This window comes from Passer domesticus, chromosome 3 (assembly GCF_036417665.1).
Source record: "Passer domesticus isolate bPasDom1 chromosome 3, bPasDom1.hap1, whole genome shotgun sequence".
Classification (NCBI taxonomy): Eukaryota; Metazoa; Chordata; class Aves; order Passeriformes; family Passeridae; genus Passer; species Passer domesticus.
Window position 1 is genome coordinate 3,000,768 of NC_087476.1, and position 18,483 is coordinate 3,019,250.

Here is an 18,483-nt window from a genome sequence, read left to right on the forward strand (position 1 = left end):
TCACTCCTCTGCATTCCAGACTAAATTTAATCCCAGACTTTCAAATCTCATTTTTTTAGCTGGCCCAAGCCTCCGTGCCTTGTTTAGGTTTTGTTTCAGGTGCCCCATTAACTGATAAAATGCTGTCACACTTAGCCCCTTCCTGGCTCTTTAGTATTTCCTTTTTTATTTCTCTCAATTTTTTTAAAATTCAAATTTTTCCTCATGCCTCTACTGAACCCTCCTCAGTTACTCACAGAATCTGATTTTTCTTGTTTGGTGACAGCTCATTCAGGAGCCAGCACTGGGCCAGATTCACCCTGTGTGGAATTCCTTGATTCTGTTTAAATCAGTGGAATAAATCTGGAGTTTGTGTTGGCATAAATTAAATAAAAACCTCCCTAATGTGATCAAGGAGCTTAATATGTCCCCACCAAAAGGCAGTTCCAGTTTATTCTTTTGATATTTGTGTCTTATGATTTAATTGAAGGATGGGATTTTTCCCCCCATTCATGAATAGGTAATGACAATAAGCATGTCTAATTTTTAAATTATAAAATATAAAACATATATAAAACATAAAATGCACTTTGTGCAGTGGACTCTCACCTGAGAAGTCTGAGCACTCATCAATATCACTATTAATTAAAATTTAAATGAATTATGTGGCCAGATCCTTCAGAAGTTGGATTTTTCAATAATATTGTGAGTCATAAACAAGTCAGAAATGAAAAAAAGTTATCCAGAGTGTAACTGAAAAATAGGAATAATATTTTTGTAAGTGCTGTAACATCTGCTAAACTTCCTTGCATTTCTGCTGTCATAAAATTTGAAGTTCAGCCAGGATTTGACACTTTTGAGTCTGTGACATTGTGAAACAGTTTGGAATTCATATGATCGTGTGTAAACACACCCTTGATATTTGTTTTTATAATCATCATCAATATTATTGATATTTTATAGTAATGATAATTATTTCATAATCAATTATATTATCCATGTCTCCATGGAAACAAACCCTGTCAAGACAGCTTAGACATAGAAGTTTTCATATTTTAATGCTCTATTTTGAATTATTCAAATATTTTGCTGGTTTTCACTTATATATTTGTTAGAATTATTAATTTTTTCTCCTTTAGGCTAACAAACTGCTGTGATAACATCACTGTTTTCTGGTTTATTTCATGATGGCCCTGTCTGAACAAATAGATTTAGTAGAGTTGACATAAATATAAAACATTGTGCAAAAAAGCTCAGGTAAAAATGGTGCTAAATCAAAGTATTTTTAGGAAAACATGAAACAAAACCAAAGGACCGTGCTTGGAATCGCAGAGACAAAACCCTGAGTGTGCCCTGGCTAATTGTCACTGCTAAAATCTGATTTTATTTTGAATTTGCAGGCAGAACTGGGCACACCGAGGCCGTCCGGGTGGTGTTTGAGCCACAAAACATCAGCTTTGAGCAACTGCTCAAGGTCTTCTGGGAGAATCATGACCCGACACAAGGTAGAGTGATGAGCGAGCCAGTATTTAATTATCTTACTAATTACAGCTGGGATAATTAGTGTTTGAGCTGCATGGAAGAGATGAACCTTGAAATCACACTGGAGCTCAGGAATATGATTGCAGACATTTATTGACAGAGAAAGAGAGGGAGAGGGAGAATGGGAGCACAGAAGCTCTGAGTGCCCCTCCTCCCTTACAGCTGCCTGGGCTGGGAAAATTCCCACAGAGTGGCACGGGAGACAATGGAAAATTCTCTTCAACTTTGATTATGACAATTTATTCTGTAATTTCTTTTGTCTCTTCAATTAGAGTGTATTTCTTTGCAATTTCAAAATTTCTATTATTTTATTTTATTTTATTTTACCTTGTATTTTAAATTTTATTTTATTTTGCTGTATTTTGGTTTTTAAAAGATTATTTTATTTTATTTTATTTTATTTTATTTTATTTTATTTTATTTTATTTTATTTTATTTTATTTTACCTTATTTTAGTTTTTAAAACATTTATTTTACTTTATTTTATTTCATTTCTACCCAGGCCCTTTATCCTTCATCACAGCTTGGGATTTAACATTTTTCAACAGTACTGAGTGTATTTTGTGATTAGAAAAAGGGAACAAAAAGGGCTTAGAGATGTTGTGCAGAGACACCAGTGGATCATTCTACCTATCTGCCTTATCCAAACCTTTGGATTTAATTTATCCTTCTTGGCAGAGGTTTTGTGCTGACACGACCCACATCTGTGCAAACAGAAATGGGAAACTGTGTGCAGAAAACATTTTGCATGTTTATAGAGTTCCAATAAACCTCATCCCTTCTCCCATTTCCCAGAAACGCTGCACACAAGTAACTCATTTCAATATTTGAACAGCCATGGTAATTATGCCACTTGTTACCGCATCTGGGAACAAAAAAATTGCAGATGATCCCTCCAAAACGTGATGCCATCCCAGGAAAGAGAAACTCAAAGAGGGATCCAGGGACTATTGTGGATAAGTGTCTTCCACTGAGCCCAAAGTGGTTATTGCAACTTCTGCCTGTATGGAAAGGGCTTGAGTCAGGAATTTTCTGTCTGCAGGGCCAGGAAATCGGAACATTTTGTGCAGTTCCTCTGTTGCCATCCCAGAGATCTGTGGAAGTATTGCTGGGGATTTGAAGAGGGACAAAAAAAAGGATATGGAGCCCAGAAAACCACCCCAGTGCTGGGAATAGACACATGAAAGAGGGAGAACACCATGTCATGGGAGGATATCAGGAAAATGTTTTTCTTTTAGAGGGTGGATGGGCACTGGAACAGCTCCCCAGGGAATGGTCACAGCTGCCAGAGCTCCAGGAGCATTTGGACAATTCTCTCAGGGACAGGATGAGATTGCTGAGGTGTCCTGGGAGACCCCAAGGAGTTGGATCAATGATCCTTTTGGGTCCCTTCCAACTCAGGATATTCTGTGATTATATCATCAAGTCAACCTTGCAGGTACCTTGTGACAGGTTCAGCACCTGACCCCGACAAACCAGAACAAGCTGCAGTAGCTGGGAGCTGAAGTTTGGAAAGCTCCACTGTGGAATGAAGCAGCTTCACATCCCTCAGTGTAATTAAACATTGGAGTATTTTTCCATCACTGTCCTTTTAAGTCTTTTGGATGGGATAATCCATCATTTTAAAAGAGGGGCTTGATTCCAGTCAGGAGAAGGAATCCAGTGAATCTGTCGAATGCAGTGGCCCATGCTGATGATTTATGAGCCTCCCTTTCCAACCCCCTCCTTTAGAGCTGTGTTCAGAATAATTCAGCTGCACAATTCCTGAAAAACCTGGAGATCTGCATTGAGAAAGATCCCTTTCAATGGCAGGGGGTTGGAACGAGGTGATCTTTAAGGTCTCTTTGAAACCATTCCAGGACTGTGTGATTCTAAAGCAATCTCCACCCTCAAATCACACTGCTGGACCTTCCTGGTTTTCTTGTACAGTTTATGAAAGAGTTTTTGTTCCTGTCCTACAAGTTTTTGATTTTCTTGCTCTTTTTTTTTCTTTGGATTATCAGAAATTGGCCATCACCAGAGGGTGGCTTCTTTCTTTGAGCCTGGAGAAGAGAATCCTCAGAGTGAAATAATTGAGGACTTCCAGTACCTACAAGGAGCCTACAGGAAAGGTGGAGAGGAATATTTACAAGGGCCTGGAGTGAGAGGAAAAGAAGAGTGGTTTCAAACTGAAAGGGAGTAGGTTTAGATGGGATATTGGCAAGGAATGATTGGCTGTGGGGGTGCTGAGGCCCTGGCACAGGGTGTCCAGAGAAGCTGTGGCTTCCCCTGGATCCTTGGAAGTGTCCAAGGTCAGGATGGAAGGGGCTTGGAGCAAGCTGGGATAGTGGAAGGTGTCTGTGACCATGGCAAGGGGTGGAATGAGATGGTTTTTAAGATCCCTTCCAACCCAAATCATTCTGGGTTTCCATGGCTCTTATGGACTGGTTGTTTTGATACATCAGGACAATTGGTCCACTTTTCTTACTCGTATGTTGGATTCATCCTGATTGCCAGAGCTGGGAACTGATGGAAAAGGAATTTATGATTCTTCATCTTCCAGTTATGAGGAATGGATTTCTGCTGAAATAATTTGGACAACACCCACCTAATCAGTCTTTTGCCATGTCTGTAGTCTTGGCTTTGGCAGTGGTTGGGCCCAGCCTGTGGGCTACTGAGAACAGGGATGTGCCTGAAGGGCTTTGGGATGGCTGAAGTTCATTATCTGGGCACACTGATATGTGGATGAAGTGTAGTAGTTCCGAAAACAGGTCAGATAAACTCATCAACTGAATTTCTGATTCTTTCTGGCTCTAAACCAAAGTAAAATCATGACATTATGTCTTTATATCCTCATACAACTGGGGTTCAGCACCGTTCCAGTCTGTGCTTTCAGAAGAAGGCTGGATGTGGCAGATGTGTGATTCACTCTTGGATTTCTGGCAGCTGGGAAGCATCACCTAATTAGCCCAGGCAGGAGGCCGTGCTAATGTGGCTGAATTCCTTCTGGGAATGAGCTCCTGTCTCTATGTGACACTGAGCCATGGAGACACCCAAATCCTTCACGACTGTCTCAGGCATCTGTGTGGTACAGCAATGCTTGGTGGAAACACTCCCAAACCTTCATCTAAGCTTGGATCAACAGAATTTCCACGTGGTCCTTCCATAATAATTTGCCAAAAGTGAGAGCATCACTTTACCCCTGGAAAAGAAGGAATTGTTCTCAGAAGACTTTGCACGCCCCGACCTTGCGGGGTTTGCTTTACCTGGGTATTTTTGTGGTTCCTTAATGCTGCACCAGGGGAGGTTGGAAACCAGGAGGAATTTCTTTATTGAAGTGGCTGTCAAACTTTGGAAGGGGCTGTCCCCTTCCTGTTGGAGTCCCCATCCCTGGAAGTGCCCAAGGAACACTGGAACTGGACCTGGCACTCAGTGCTCTGAGCTGGGGACAAGGTGGAGATTGGACTTAAGCTTGGAAGTCTTGGAGGTCTTTTTCAACCTAAATGATTTTGTGATTCTGTGATATTGGTCTAATCTCAGTCCAAGAATTTTGCAAAGCTCTTCACACCCCATTCATATTTCTTGATTTGAGAAAAACCTGAACCACAAGGTCCCAATGTCAAATTTCTGTTTTGTAATGTGGGGATGGTAGAAGGTCTCTAAGTTGGGATTGTTTCTTTGCCTTGACCTGTACCTATTCTGTATTTTTAGCTGGCTGTGGGAAATGTGGCTTTATGTAGATACTAGAAGAGAGAGTTTTGAGCTCTGACCTGCAATGTTTTTCTCCTTTGTGGTTGAGCTGTGTGCACACAGTGAGTTTTATTCTGGCAGCCTTGTGGGAATGCAGGACTCAGCCTGCCAATGAGAAGATTTTGACTAAGAAGGTAAATGAGAAGATTTCTTGTTCATGAAATTCAGCACAATCTTTGGGTGAATCCAGTGTCTCATACAGCAAGTGCTGGACTTCTTGAGTACAGATCTCATTCAAAAATACAGAAGCTCAGTGTGTTTTATCTTTTTCCAGAATTTGGGGTAACACCATTTCACCTCTTCTACCCCCAGCACAGATAATGGACTTGTCTCATTGTTCTGATGTCATTAAACATCAAATGTGTACATTCTATGGCAGATTAAGACCTTTCACTATTGCTTTAGTTGGTACCAAGTTGCTGAAGAGTACAGACTGCCAGTCCCATCCTTCATCATTGTATGAGTGTATTAATATTCAAAAACTCCTGCTTTCCAAGCAGTTGTCCTTTAGAAGAGACTGACACCTCACTGGGATTCAAATTGTCCCTGGGAAGGAGCCTGGCTCTTGTTTAGGGAAGCTCTGGAGTGCACAGAAGTCAATTGAAAAACAGGAACCTTTGATCAAATCAAACAGTTGAAAGAGATCCTCCCCAATGAGCATCTCCAAAGTGTGGGGCCCTGACAAAGTCCTCCTGACTGTTAATTTAGGCTCTGTTTTATAATTCATTAGAATTGGGAGACTGAAAAAGCAACAAACAACCCCCTGACTTCTGCCAAGTGGCATATGGCTGTCATCTCTGCTCAGCCTCCAGTGCCTTGCTCAGCCTTGCTGCTCTCCCAGGGATGATCTGATCTGTAAGAGGATTGCTCTGGATGGCTCTGTAAGGGCTCAAGATGTTGTTTCTTTGTCACTGATACAGAAAAGAGGGCTGAATGGGATATGCCAAAAATACTGCAAAAAAAAATCTTTGTGGATAATTTTATTTTTTAACCTTTGCAGAGGCGTAGGGCAAAGTCTGTGTTACCTGTTTTTTTAATGGGGCCATCCTTAGAGCTTTCCAGATTTTTTTAGATTGTGAGACTGACTGTCTCCTTAAAGTTGCACCCTGACCATGGTGCTGCTGGCACCTATACAGAGGGACTTGGACTTTCAGCCATCACTTTTGTGCCTCTTCTGCAGTGTCACAATTTCTGTAAAGTAATATTTGACTTCTCTGTTAGGGAAAATGGTGATTTTCTCCTTTCTCCCTGACCTTTCAGCCAAATACAAGCTCTTTGTTTGTGTTGACTCTGGCAATCACAAAGTTCTCTGCTCAGGCTGAAAATTAACCCTGCATGAATGGAAGTGAAACGTGGTTTCCAGCCAGGATTTAAATTGCCAGGAGCAGGAATGCTGGTGGGATCACCCTTCTGGCATCAGCACTGACCTGCAGTGCCTTTGCCAATTCCAAACCCTGCTGTGCTCCTGGTTGGGGAGGGATGTGTCATGTTAGATCAGATCAGGAAGTTTGGCTGCTCTTTGTGGGGTGTCAGAAACTATTCCTCCAGACCTTTGGAAAAATCAATCTGATACCAGAGAAGAGTGTTTGGCATGGTGCAAATGTGAGTCCTGTAAAGGGCTTTAATCTTGAAATTCTCCTGACCTGTGTGTGGGTGAAGTCCTTTATTTGTCAGGAATTTCAGCCAGTTCAAGGTGACTTTAAAGAAAGGCTCCTTCTTGCTTTTATGGTCTGTACAAAAGTCAAGCAGACAACACAACTAATTTCTTTTTAGAGCAGCTTGGTCTAGTGGAAAGTGTCCCAATCCATGGCAGGAGATGGAACAAGATAATCTTTAAGGTCCTGTTGAGCCCAAACCATTCTGTGATTCTGTGAAAATGTGTTTGGGAGAAATGAAAAATCCACTTGCTCCTTCAGTTCTGTTTTTTCCTGAGCACAGTCCAAACCAGATGCTTGTTTGGGTAGTTCTGCTCCTTACATTCCTCAAAAGTACCCAATCATTCCCAGCCCACAGGAAACAAGGAAACAACTCTGGTACAGCTACAATTCCTTGTGATGAGTTCCTGTTGTCCACAAATCCCATAATTTCTCATTCCTTCTGCCTCGCTGTTTGGATTTTTGAGTTAGTGGCAGAGAGGAAGCCAGCACTCCACAGTTTTGGTCACTCTGACCACAGGGTGAAGGACGAACCTGTGGCCACAGCTGCTCAGGGGCTGCTGGAATTTCCTCTCCAGCCTTGTTGATCTTTTGGGAATACCCAGAGAACCAAAGTCATTGTAGGGCATCTCATTCCCCCCTTCCTGTCAGGGACAAGTCCTTATCTTGCCTGTGTTTGTGCAGGAAATGTAAGCAGGGCTGATGTTTTTCCAGCAGTTGAGGACCATCTGTCCTACAACAAACCCATCACCTGCCAGACTTGTTCAGAGCATCTCTCAGTCCATATGTCTTGTGTATCCATGATAAAGAAGAAATGTAGGAGCCATTTCTCCTCCCCGTGACCTTCCAAACACGCTGGCATTTAGCCTTGGTGCTGATACAGGAATTCTCCAGATTAATATCTGCTTTTCGATGTGCTGACCCAGTTTGCTTGCAGAGGGGATATTTATTTCTCCCCAGCTTTGAAGGCCTGTACTTTTTTTAGACATTGCATAAGGAATCTATCATCTGCAAATAATTAAAATTAGACACTAGAAATGACATTGTGTTGCTAATGAGCAGATGTGTCTACTTATACCAGTGGAAGAACAGCTGTACACATAAAAAACGCTGCAGCCACCCTAAACCAACATTTGGTATTCTGCTACAGGCCTGGAACTCCATTTGGAGATTAAAGGGAAAAAAATAATATCTCCCTGTAAAATGTAACCATTTTTATGTTTTGCCTTTACATTTTTGTAACTCGCTTCCCTTTATAATTTGAGTGAGATTTGTGACTCTCAGATTAAAGCACCTTTGTAATGTATTTCAAACGTTATTAAGAGCCTTGATGGTCTCAGCATTATTACAAGGTGTAACAAAAACCAGTAGAAATACAAAATCTATTGTCACCAGGCATATTAAATATATTCAAAATAGAATTACCAGCCCCTCAGGGATCCATTCTTGGTCCAATACTCCTCAATATTTTCATTAATGACTCGGAGGATACAGTGAAGAGGATGCTAATTAAATCAGTGGTACAGACATTGCTGGGAGGCTCTTGAAGGAAGCGAATAAAGCACAGCCCTGTGTTGATAAATTAACAAAAGCCATGGAAATCGATGTGCCAGAACAAAATAAAGATAAATGTGAGGTGGTTCCTGCAGGGCTGGACACTCAAGAGTAGAACTGGGTTGTTTGATAGGAGTCTTTCTGTTGTCTTCTTCTAATTCCTGCTCTTTCCAGTGAAATCCCAGTGGTGGGACAGTTGTTTGATTCATCCCACCAGCAACGAATTTAGTCCCCTGCCCAAACCCACCTCCAAAATGTGGAGGTCTGTGGTCTCTGAGGTTTTTAAAGTAGCAAAGTCTTTGCCGAAGTTGTACTTTGGGAATGCAGCTTCATCTCCTTCCTGAACTGAAATCTTGTGTTTTGTTGTTCCCACTCTTTGTGTTTCTCCAGGAGTAAACAGGCATTAAAAATAAATAGGTGTTATTAGGCTGCTTTGCATCCCCAGGAATTTCAGCTGCCGTGCCCTAATTTGCACGTTAGACTCTTCTTATCCATATAAATTAGAATAGACTTTTCCTGACCTATATTTGTAGTTTAGGAGATGATGTTTTCCCTGCATCTTTCCTAATGAAGGGGATTATTAACCAGAGCACTGGTTTGCTGAGGTGGGCTGAACACTTTGCATTTTGAAGTGAGTGCTGCTGAATCAATTCTGGCTCAAGGGCAAAAGTCCTTCTGGGCTCTGAATTCCTCATTCAACTGCTTTTAAGTTCTTTATTTTACACCTGACAAGGATGTGTGGACCATTTCCCCAGAACTACTGAAAATTAAAACTCTGACACTGTGGGAAACATGAATCCACCTGAGAGAGGTGAAGTTTATACTGGATATGAGGAAGAATGAGATTCTACTTTATATATATATAAAATACAATATCATGTGGGTCCCTTCCAACTCAGAATATTCTGTGACTGTGATATAAGAACGAGATGATCTTTAAAGGCCCTTTCCAACCCAAACCATTCCATGATGCCGTGGTTCTATCCATGAAGCCAATGGGAATGTGGTGGGAATAACTGCATCTAAATTTTCATGTGTTTCTAGAATTAGGAGAGGGCAACCTTAGAAAGTCTTTTTCTGCAGAATTTTTTGATGGATTGTTCCTAATCCTTAGGCAAGGAAAACAATAGATGAAGTCAAAACAAAGAGACACCAAACATTGTTTTGTTCTTCAAATAATAGTGAGTTTACTGTACTTGGGTCTGGAAATCTGAGGCACTGAAGCGTGGCATCATTAATCATAGTTTATGGTGATTATTAGTAGGCTTTTAATCTTTGTTTTCGTGTATAATTAGGTACAAGAGGTCAAAGCTGACTCTCTTCCGAACAACAATATTTTCAATGAATGACTGTTTTTCTCTGCCTGCAATTTCCTTGTGCATATTTATAAGAGCACACTTGTCTGTGTTTTGAGAGAGCAGTGTCCCATGAGCTTATCTGCTGATAAAAGCAAATGACAACACTATTATTTTTATTATCACTAATTATTTTTATTACTATTGCAACAGCACCTGGTGGATCAGAGTGGGTTTGGATTCGTAGTGCTGGCAAATGCCTAAATTGAGGCAAGGCACTAATGAACAACAGATAAATGAAGAGAAGGGAGAAGGCACATGGAGAAAACAACAGCAAATCTCTGTGGTTCCATAGCTGAGCCCATGTGGTAACTGGTCTCAATCCCTGCATTTCTTAATTATATTTTTCCCCATCATCAGTTGTTGTACAGCTTTTGGTAGCATCACAGCAAAGTTAATCTCTGAAGAAAATCAGCAGTGGGGGCCCAACTCTGGTACCCAAACAGAAGTGCCTTTGCCATATCAGATGCTTTTGGGTATTTTTCCTGTTTTCCCACAGTTAGAAAATGTGGAGCTCATTTCCGCCCTCTGCCATGTCCTCCAGTCTCTTCCACAGATCCCTGCTGCACGCATTTTATTTAGGATTGAAAGCTGTCAGGTCTTGTCTCCCCAGCACAGCCAGAAGGGATAAAGGCTGAGCTAAATCCACTTAAATTTCAATGTTTCCATGGGCATGGAGGGGCTCAGCTCCCATGGGTGTGGGAAGAGCTGGTTGACACAGTTGACTCAAATGGGGCATCAATATTTGGTCAGTTTTGGTTGCCTAAACCAAACCTCAGTTCCAGATTCACCAATAAATGTGGATAAAAATTTCATTCTGTTGCCATGTTCACAGAATCATGGAATTGTCTGAGTTGGAAGGAACTTTAAAACTATCTCATCCCACACACTGCCATGGGCAGGGACACCTTCCACTATCCCAGGTTGCTCCAGCCTGGCCTTGGACACTTCCAGGGATCCAGGGACAGCCACAGCTTCTCTGTACCAGGGCCTCCCCACCCTCACAGCCAGGAATTCCTTCCCAAATTCCATCCATCCCTGTGCTCTGGCAGTTTGAAGCCATTCCCTGTGTCCCTCCATGCCTTGTCCCAAGTCCCTCTCCAGCTCTCCTGGAGCCCGTTTAGGCACTGGAAGGAGCTCTGAGCTCTCCCTGAATCCTTTTCTTCTCCAGGCTGGACATTCCCAGCTCTCCCAGCCTGGATCCAGAGGGGCTCCAGCCCTTGGAGCATCTTTGTGGCTTCCTCTGGAGTTTCTCCAGCAGGTTGAGGTTCATCCAGCTCCCAGACAGATTTTTAAGAGAAAGTACCTCTGAAAAAGCCTAATGCCTATTTATGGCAGAAAATGTCTAAAATCCTGCCTAAACCAAATCATTTAACTTTTTATTAAAGTGAAGTCAAGTTTGATTAAAGCAAAAGTCCCCTGCAATAAGTTTAGTGCTGTTAAGGATGATTTATGTGCATAATTCACTGTTCTATTCATCTGCTCTGTGCACTACTGGTAAATATAATTTTCAATTAATAATTAGAAATGGATTAACACTTTTGCCTGCCAGTGATATTTGAGTTAACACTTGAGCTTTGTTACACTCATCCAAAACAAACCTGTGAGGGGTTTTTTTTTTTGGGTTCAGGTTGATGATGAGCTTCCTTCAAAGGTCAAAGAGCATTCAAAAATGCATTTATACATTATTATATCTGAGGGAATGAATAAAGAATGAATATACAGGGAGCTTTTCTTCTAAACCAAGTCTTCTTCAAGAATTTCCAGTTTTTAAAAATATGTACAAAATATTTGAAGTGTTAGAGGAACAGTATGAAATGGTTTGGGTTGGAAAAGACCTCAAAGATCTTTTAGTGCCAAAAGAGGACCAAAACCAGAGTTTCCTCCTTGACACTAAAAACTGTGTATATTGAAAAGTTTCTAAACCTTGTTGATGGTGTAAGACTTCTCTTTATTATGTACAAGCTCATTAATTCTTTTAAACCTCCTGAAGAAACTATTTTCTATTTAATTTATGCTTCCTGCACCACAGCACCTTGAAAATCATCCAGAACTCTCAATGCACAGCACTGTAACGAAATTCTTTCCTATTAACATTTTTCTCCTTTAATCATGTGCCATAAAGAGTTTTACTTTCCCCTGGCAACTTTTAAGCTGTATGGATGTAATCATTAGAGTGAGTGATGACATCAAGCCAGGCTGACATGGTGCCATTGATTTTTACTAAATAATGATATGATGAGCTGGAAGAAGGAGTTTTATTAGTCTTAACTCAGCAAGGATTGATTGGGGAGAAGAAAATGACCAATCCGTATCTCAGGTTGCTGCAGGTATAAGAAAATAAGTGACAGCTGCAGAAAAGTCTATAAATCACGGGAAAAATTATGATAAAAATAAGAGCTATGAACTGCCCTTTAAAATTTCACTGGATGGCAGAGAAGAGTCGAAGAGACCTCAGCCATTTATCTCCATTATGCCTGGGATCCTCCGAGAATAGCAAAGTTGACGGATGATGCCATTACCTTTTTTTTATTATTTTTAAATGGAGGGAAGATAAGGAGTGGTGTATAAGTGTTACTTTCAAATCATTAGAGGGTTGATACTTTGAAAGAATTCCTTGATTTAGCCAATAAAATAAAGTGTCTTTTGCTTTAGCATTCTGTAGGTAATGTATTAAACATTGGCTTTTTGGAGACAAATCTGCTTGTTTGCAGTTTCTGAAGAAAAAGAAATAGTACTGGGAAATCTGTTTTTTTATTAATCAGAGAATCACAGAATGGTTTGGGTTGGAAGGGAATTTAAAGATAATCTCATTCCACCCCCTGCCCTTGGGCAGAGACACCTTTCACTATCCCTGGTTGCTCGAAGTCTTGTCCAGCCTGGCCTTGGACACTTCCAGGGATGGGGATTCCATATCCCAGTCCATATTCCAGTCATTCAAACCAAAGGAGAGCCAGCATTTATTGCTTTGATGCCAAAGAATGTGAAGAAGATCAAAATGAAGCCATTCCTACCCAGGTGCATCAGAAGCTACCAAAGTGTTGGTAAAAAAGGGATTTTTAGAGCCATTTCTTTGCCTATTATCTACACTTGGGCAAATATCAGCTTTCCCAGTGGCATTGTGTTTATATTCCATGGCAGTCTCAACCTGGGAATTTTTCCTTTGACGGGATCTGGGAGCTCATCACAGCCCCTTCTTCTCTCCAGCCACCATCCTCTCACCACAAATTTCCATTTCATACACATCAGAGCTCAGCTCTTGAGGGCTTTTTGTGGTTAATTGGTGCTCTGGGCTCTGCTGGCACTGTGAGGACATTTTATGTTCTCCAGAGTGGTCAGGGCTGAGCTCTGCTGGGATGCTTTGGTCAGCCAGAGGGAAATTCCTGAATATGATCCATGCCCAACATCTGAACACATTTGGAGCTCCAGATGCCCTCATCTACTCTGGTTCCCCAGAGACAAGAGTTTACAATGACAGCCCAGTGCCCACACAGGATTAGGGCTGTTGGATTTTGGACTTTTCCACACTTTGGCACCACACAGCCATATCCAAACCCCACATATTTTTATCTTTTGCCAGAGAGTGCAAATTCTCTGCTTTTCTCTCTATTCTAAAACCAGCCTCTCTATCAAAGCACTCTTTGACAAGAGGATTTCTGGCTGTTCCCAGCACATCAGCTGATTTTCTTTGTTTCAGGCCTCACCAGTGAGTGCCAGGCTGTTACCTCAGAGGTCTGTTTGTTCCTGTTCCTGCTGAATGTGTTCCTGATCACCTGGTCAGGGACACAGGATTTGCCTTTTCTAGTCTCGCTCTTGCCCCCCTAGATCTACTAAAGTAGATCTGCATGAGAACAATTCCTTCATGGAAGGGATTGTCCAGCCCTGGCACAGCTGCCCAGGGCAGTGGTGGTGTTCCCATCCCTGGAGGAATTTAAAATCCCTGTGGATGTGGCACTTGGGGACCTTGGCAATGCTGGGGGATGGTTGGACTTGGTGATCTCTGAGGCCTTTTCCACCCTCAGGGATTCTCTGATTCCTCAGGGTTAAGAAACTTTCTTTAAGAAATTCAGATGTTCCAACTTCAAGAAGGAACACGTTTTTCATCTCAGTCCTGAATGAAAGGGAGGTTCAGGTCCTACTGACAGATTTCCCTATTATCTCTGAGGAAAGGATTGATCTCCTGGAGCTACCCTAAAAACTGTCCCTAAACTGGCAGGTTTTGCACATGGCAGGGGATGGCACTGGGTGATCTTTAGGGTCCCTTCCAATTCAAACTGTTTCATGATTCTATGATTCTGCGAAAATGTATTTCCTTAAAGTGAAGCCCTCAGGAATGGAATGTGGCTTTAGGTGCATTGTTCAAGAGATAAAAACTCTTTGTTGTTTGGATGTTGTCGTATTTCCCACCTGGATTTTGGATACTTTGGCTTTCCATTGCCCTTCCAAGTTAAACAACTTTGGCAGGACTGAAAACCTCATTTCTCTGGTTTTTTTTTTTTTTTTTTTTTTTTCTCTAGAAATATATTTTTAATTTAGAGTCAGTTCTCCTCTTAACCTTCTCTTCTTTAAATTAATTAAGCTGACTGGCTCCCTGATACCATGTCATGGTGGCACATGCAGATATTAAATAATCTGATTTTTTCACTCAGAGCACTGTGCACACTAGCTCATACCAAACTTACACTCCTAAATTCATGCTGGAAACCAGCACCCTCTGTAGTGATCCTCCATTTAGAGAGATTTTTGTAATCTCCTCCCTAGTTGGTTGTTAAACAGTTTGTTAAGCAATAAATAGATTTGCAGAATGTTAATGCTTAAGCTCAAGCATCAATCAGCATTAACATGTTCTGGCAAAATTAAAGCTTTCCTGGACTGTCCTCATTTTATCCCAAACTGGCTTTACCAGAGCTCCCTGCCACCCTGGAAGAACTTCCAGAGGAATGAGCAAAATATCCTCTGGTGGCACTTGCCACTATTAAGTATTGATGAAGAACATTGTTGTTGTTTTTATTGTAATAATACATTTTAACAGCTAAAAAATAACCCAAATAATCAGAAAACTCCAGAAGATGTTTTGGAATCAGATTCTTTCATGTAACTGTTGGCCATTGAATGGAATTTTTGACCTTATACATATTTTAAAATATTTTTGTGTCTTGTTGTTCATAAATATTTCAGGCAGTTTTTGTTTGTTTATTGTATTTCCCTTTAAATCATTTTTTTGTTGCCCTGGGGAGTTCAAGAGGGATAAATCTATGATTTAATGAGGAGTAGTGAGCTGATGGCATCTTTTCCCTCCAGTACCACAGGCTCTTTCTCCACCCTCTGTCCTTTGCCAGGGGGGTATCAGGACATCCATTTCCTTTTCCATTTCATCTCCACAATCCTGACACTTGATGGGAACCCTCAGAGGGGCTTCTGCAGCCTGGTGGCAATCCTAACACCAACCCTGATGGTTTACAATTTGTCTTGGATTGCAGCTTTTTGGGAGGACTCTGCTTAAGAAACTCCAACTTTTTCACTCCCCCAGGTTCATCCACACCACCAGACAAACTTAAAATTTACACATTTTATTCCAGCAAAGCACAAAGTTGGGTTCTTGAACACAAAATTGGGAAGAAGGGGAGAAAGGCAGTGATAACAAAGCTGCCAATGCAGCTGCAGAAGCGCATGTCCAGAGAATTCTTGGTGCTAAAGCTGCTCTGAGGCTGTTGATTGAGTTTAGGGAATGATCCACAGTTAGGGAATGATCCACAGCAAAGCTGGCTGGAGAGAATGGGAATGGGAATAGGAGTGGGAATGGGAATGGGAATAGGAAGCAGCAGTGGCTTCCCAGGATTGCAGTGCCAAACCAAATCTGGGCTGGTCATTTGAGGGGACAGTTGTCATCTCTCTGCTTTGGCCCAGTGTTTTGTAGCTTTGCAGGAAGGATCCATCCCATATTTTGAAAATTTGTGCATGAGCGACTTCATACATCAGGTCTTTTGAAGGGGTTACACATATCAGCAGAAATATCACAAAATCCTGGTGCCAAAATTGCCCATCCAGCCTGGTTTTGAACTCCTCCAGGGATGGGGAGTCCACAGGCTCTCTGGGCAGCCAGTCCCAAAAATAACTATTTTTCTCCAAAAGTATTTTGTGCCTTTCTCCCATTAAATTGTATTTCCACAGCACAAAAAAGATTATAAGCACTTGATAAAATCAGCATTTTTTTTGGTAACCATTTGCATGGTTCAAAAGAAGTTTTTTTAAGAGTGCCATGATTACAGTGACTGCAGATTAATTATTTTAGGTTTGACATCTGTATTTGACTATTGTGTGATGGAACAAAACCCTAAAATGCTCATATTTCATTTTCATGACATTTAAAAGGAGATATCAGCATTGAATCCCTTCAGAGCTGTTTAACCAAAGACTTGGACTCCCTAAAGCTCCCTGCTGAGTGTGCATGGCAGAAACTGTGCTAATCCAGCTGTACATAACATCCTGAATGTACTGGGAGCTGTCCCATGGCAGGGGGTTGGAATGAGATGAGCTTTAAGGTCCCTCCCAACCCAACCCAAGCTGGGATTCTGTGGAATGGGGGGGTTTTGGATTCCTCCCAGCCCCCAGGGAGGGAGGGAAGCTGATCCCCCTGCCTTGTGTCCCCCCAGGGATGCGGCAGGGGAACGACGTCGGCACTCAGTATCGCTCGGCCATCTACACCTTCTCCCAGGAGCAGATGGAAGCTGCCCTGAGATCCAAGGAAGAATATCAGAAGGTAACACTGGGCAGGGGGTGGAATTGCTTCAGCTGTGAGCACGAGGTCACAGATGCCACCAATTAACACAGAATCACTCCCTGTGTGTTGCACTCTCCGTGCTGCTCAGTCCAATGCCCAACTTGCATCATAGTTGCCTTAAATTCCAACTTTTAGGATTATTTTTTCTGTGTGAGTCATTTTATAACCATGCAGAAAGAAAAATAGCTCCTTGTGCAGAGATATTTTGAGTGTCTTCTACCGATTTATTTAATGTGCGTTCACCAGAACAGAAATCTGTGAACTTAAAGCTCTTCAAGCTTCTCTGGACCCCAAACCCTGAAGGGTGAACCCAAAATCCCAGATCCAAGAGTTCCTGAACACTGCTGATCAATAACTAAGCTGGATAACTCAGGATTACCCTCCTGATGCTTATGAGATGCTTCAATCAAGCCTTTCCATAAATGTCTTGGCTGAGGTGTGACAGCTTGTGACTTACTGAGAGTAGTTGTTGTGAGAGAACATCAACCAATTCCTTTTCTTACACAGAATTTTCCCATTTTCTGGGGAAGATGGATTTGTCTCTTCCCAAAGGCAGAGGGATTAGTATTCTGCAGTGTTTTTGCACTGTGGTGCTGCCCAGTGCTCTGCAGAATCCAGATTCTGCAGCAGAAAAATATTAAATTACTCAAATTTATATGAAAAAAACCACTCACTTAGGACATCAGGGCAGTAAACTTAAGTGGTACCAAAAGACAATCAGTGTATTTAGTTATACAATCACCTCACTGATGTTATCTTAAAGAACCAGGAATTTTGGTGTAAATTTGATGTTAAAAGCAAAAAGCTCTTTTTACATCAGCCAGAAGGTCCCAAAAGGCAGCAGATTATTTTTTACCAGTGTGGGTATGACTGGAAGAGCTCCTAGGGCTGGTTCCTACTTGCAGTTGAAATTATTTTGAGTACAAAGAGGTGCTCAGGACTGGAGGTAAGTGATTTCCAGATCTGATAACCGTGTGTGTAAATGAAGTGCTCAAACAAAATATTTGTTTCTGATGGGGGTAAGTCACTCTTGCAGGTGTTTATCTGGTGGTTTTGGAAGACATTTATAATTCAAAACTTATTTTTACTCCTTATTTACCTCTGATCCACTGCTTTTCCAAATTCCTTTTATTCCTTTATTTTAGCATCTGCTGACCAACATCACCCTGCAAATCTTACAGCTTTAATTTGCTTTCCCAACTCTATTATCCTCTGCTGTTATTTGTCATTAAATAAATACTGACATGAGAGCAAAATTGCCATGTGTGAGATTGCAATATGATATTACAGAAATTTCCATCATCAAATAGATTTCCTTAATGGCACCATTTAAAATTTACCTACTTTGAAAAGTGTGTGTAATTAGTACATTTATATAATTAGGCACAACTGTAAGTGAGCACATGTAGAGTTTGTTTTTGCACTGAAGTGGGGGAAGGAAGGGACGGTGTTGCCAGCTAAGGAAACCCAGCAAATATGCACTGAAATTCCTTAGGGATGTGTGTTTCCCATGTATTATTAACAACAATATCTCCAGTATTATCTACTGGGGTATTACAGGAGCAGTGGAATGGTTGTGTGGGAAACACACTGAGCAAACAATTTGTTCAGGAATCCCTTTTCATATTAAATGCTGTGCGTTCCATTATTTTAATGTAAATGTAATACAGCCACTTTCCTTATTATTGCAGCAATTTAAAATAAATATCAAGCTTTTTCTGGCAGTGACACATGCCAGATAATCATGGATAAAAATGTGGGAATGGCACAATTTTTCCGTGATAAGCAGCGGTGCCTGCAGCAAGGGAGGAAGGACTAACAAATATTACAATAACTGCAGTGTGCATGGGTGACTCCAGCGGTTTTTGGCACTGCAAAGGAAGAAAAA

The 18,483-nt window shown here is 41.3% G+C and overlaps 1 protein-coding gene across 1 annotated transcript in view; it reads left to right on the top strand.

Annotated features, from left to right (window-relative positions):
- The window catches only part of MSRA (methionine sulfoxide reductase A), a 231,499-nt gene that overhangs the window by 134,677 nt on the left and 78,339 nt on the right, over positions 1–18,483 (top strand). The window contains exons 4-5 of the mRNA XM_064411568.1: positions 1,380–1,484; positions 16,468–16,574. Coding sequence (XP_064267638.1) covers positions 1,380–1,484; positions 16,468–16,574 — 212 coding nt within the window. The remainder of the gene's footprint in view (positions 1–1,379; positions 1,485–16,467; positions 16,575–18,483) is intronic.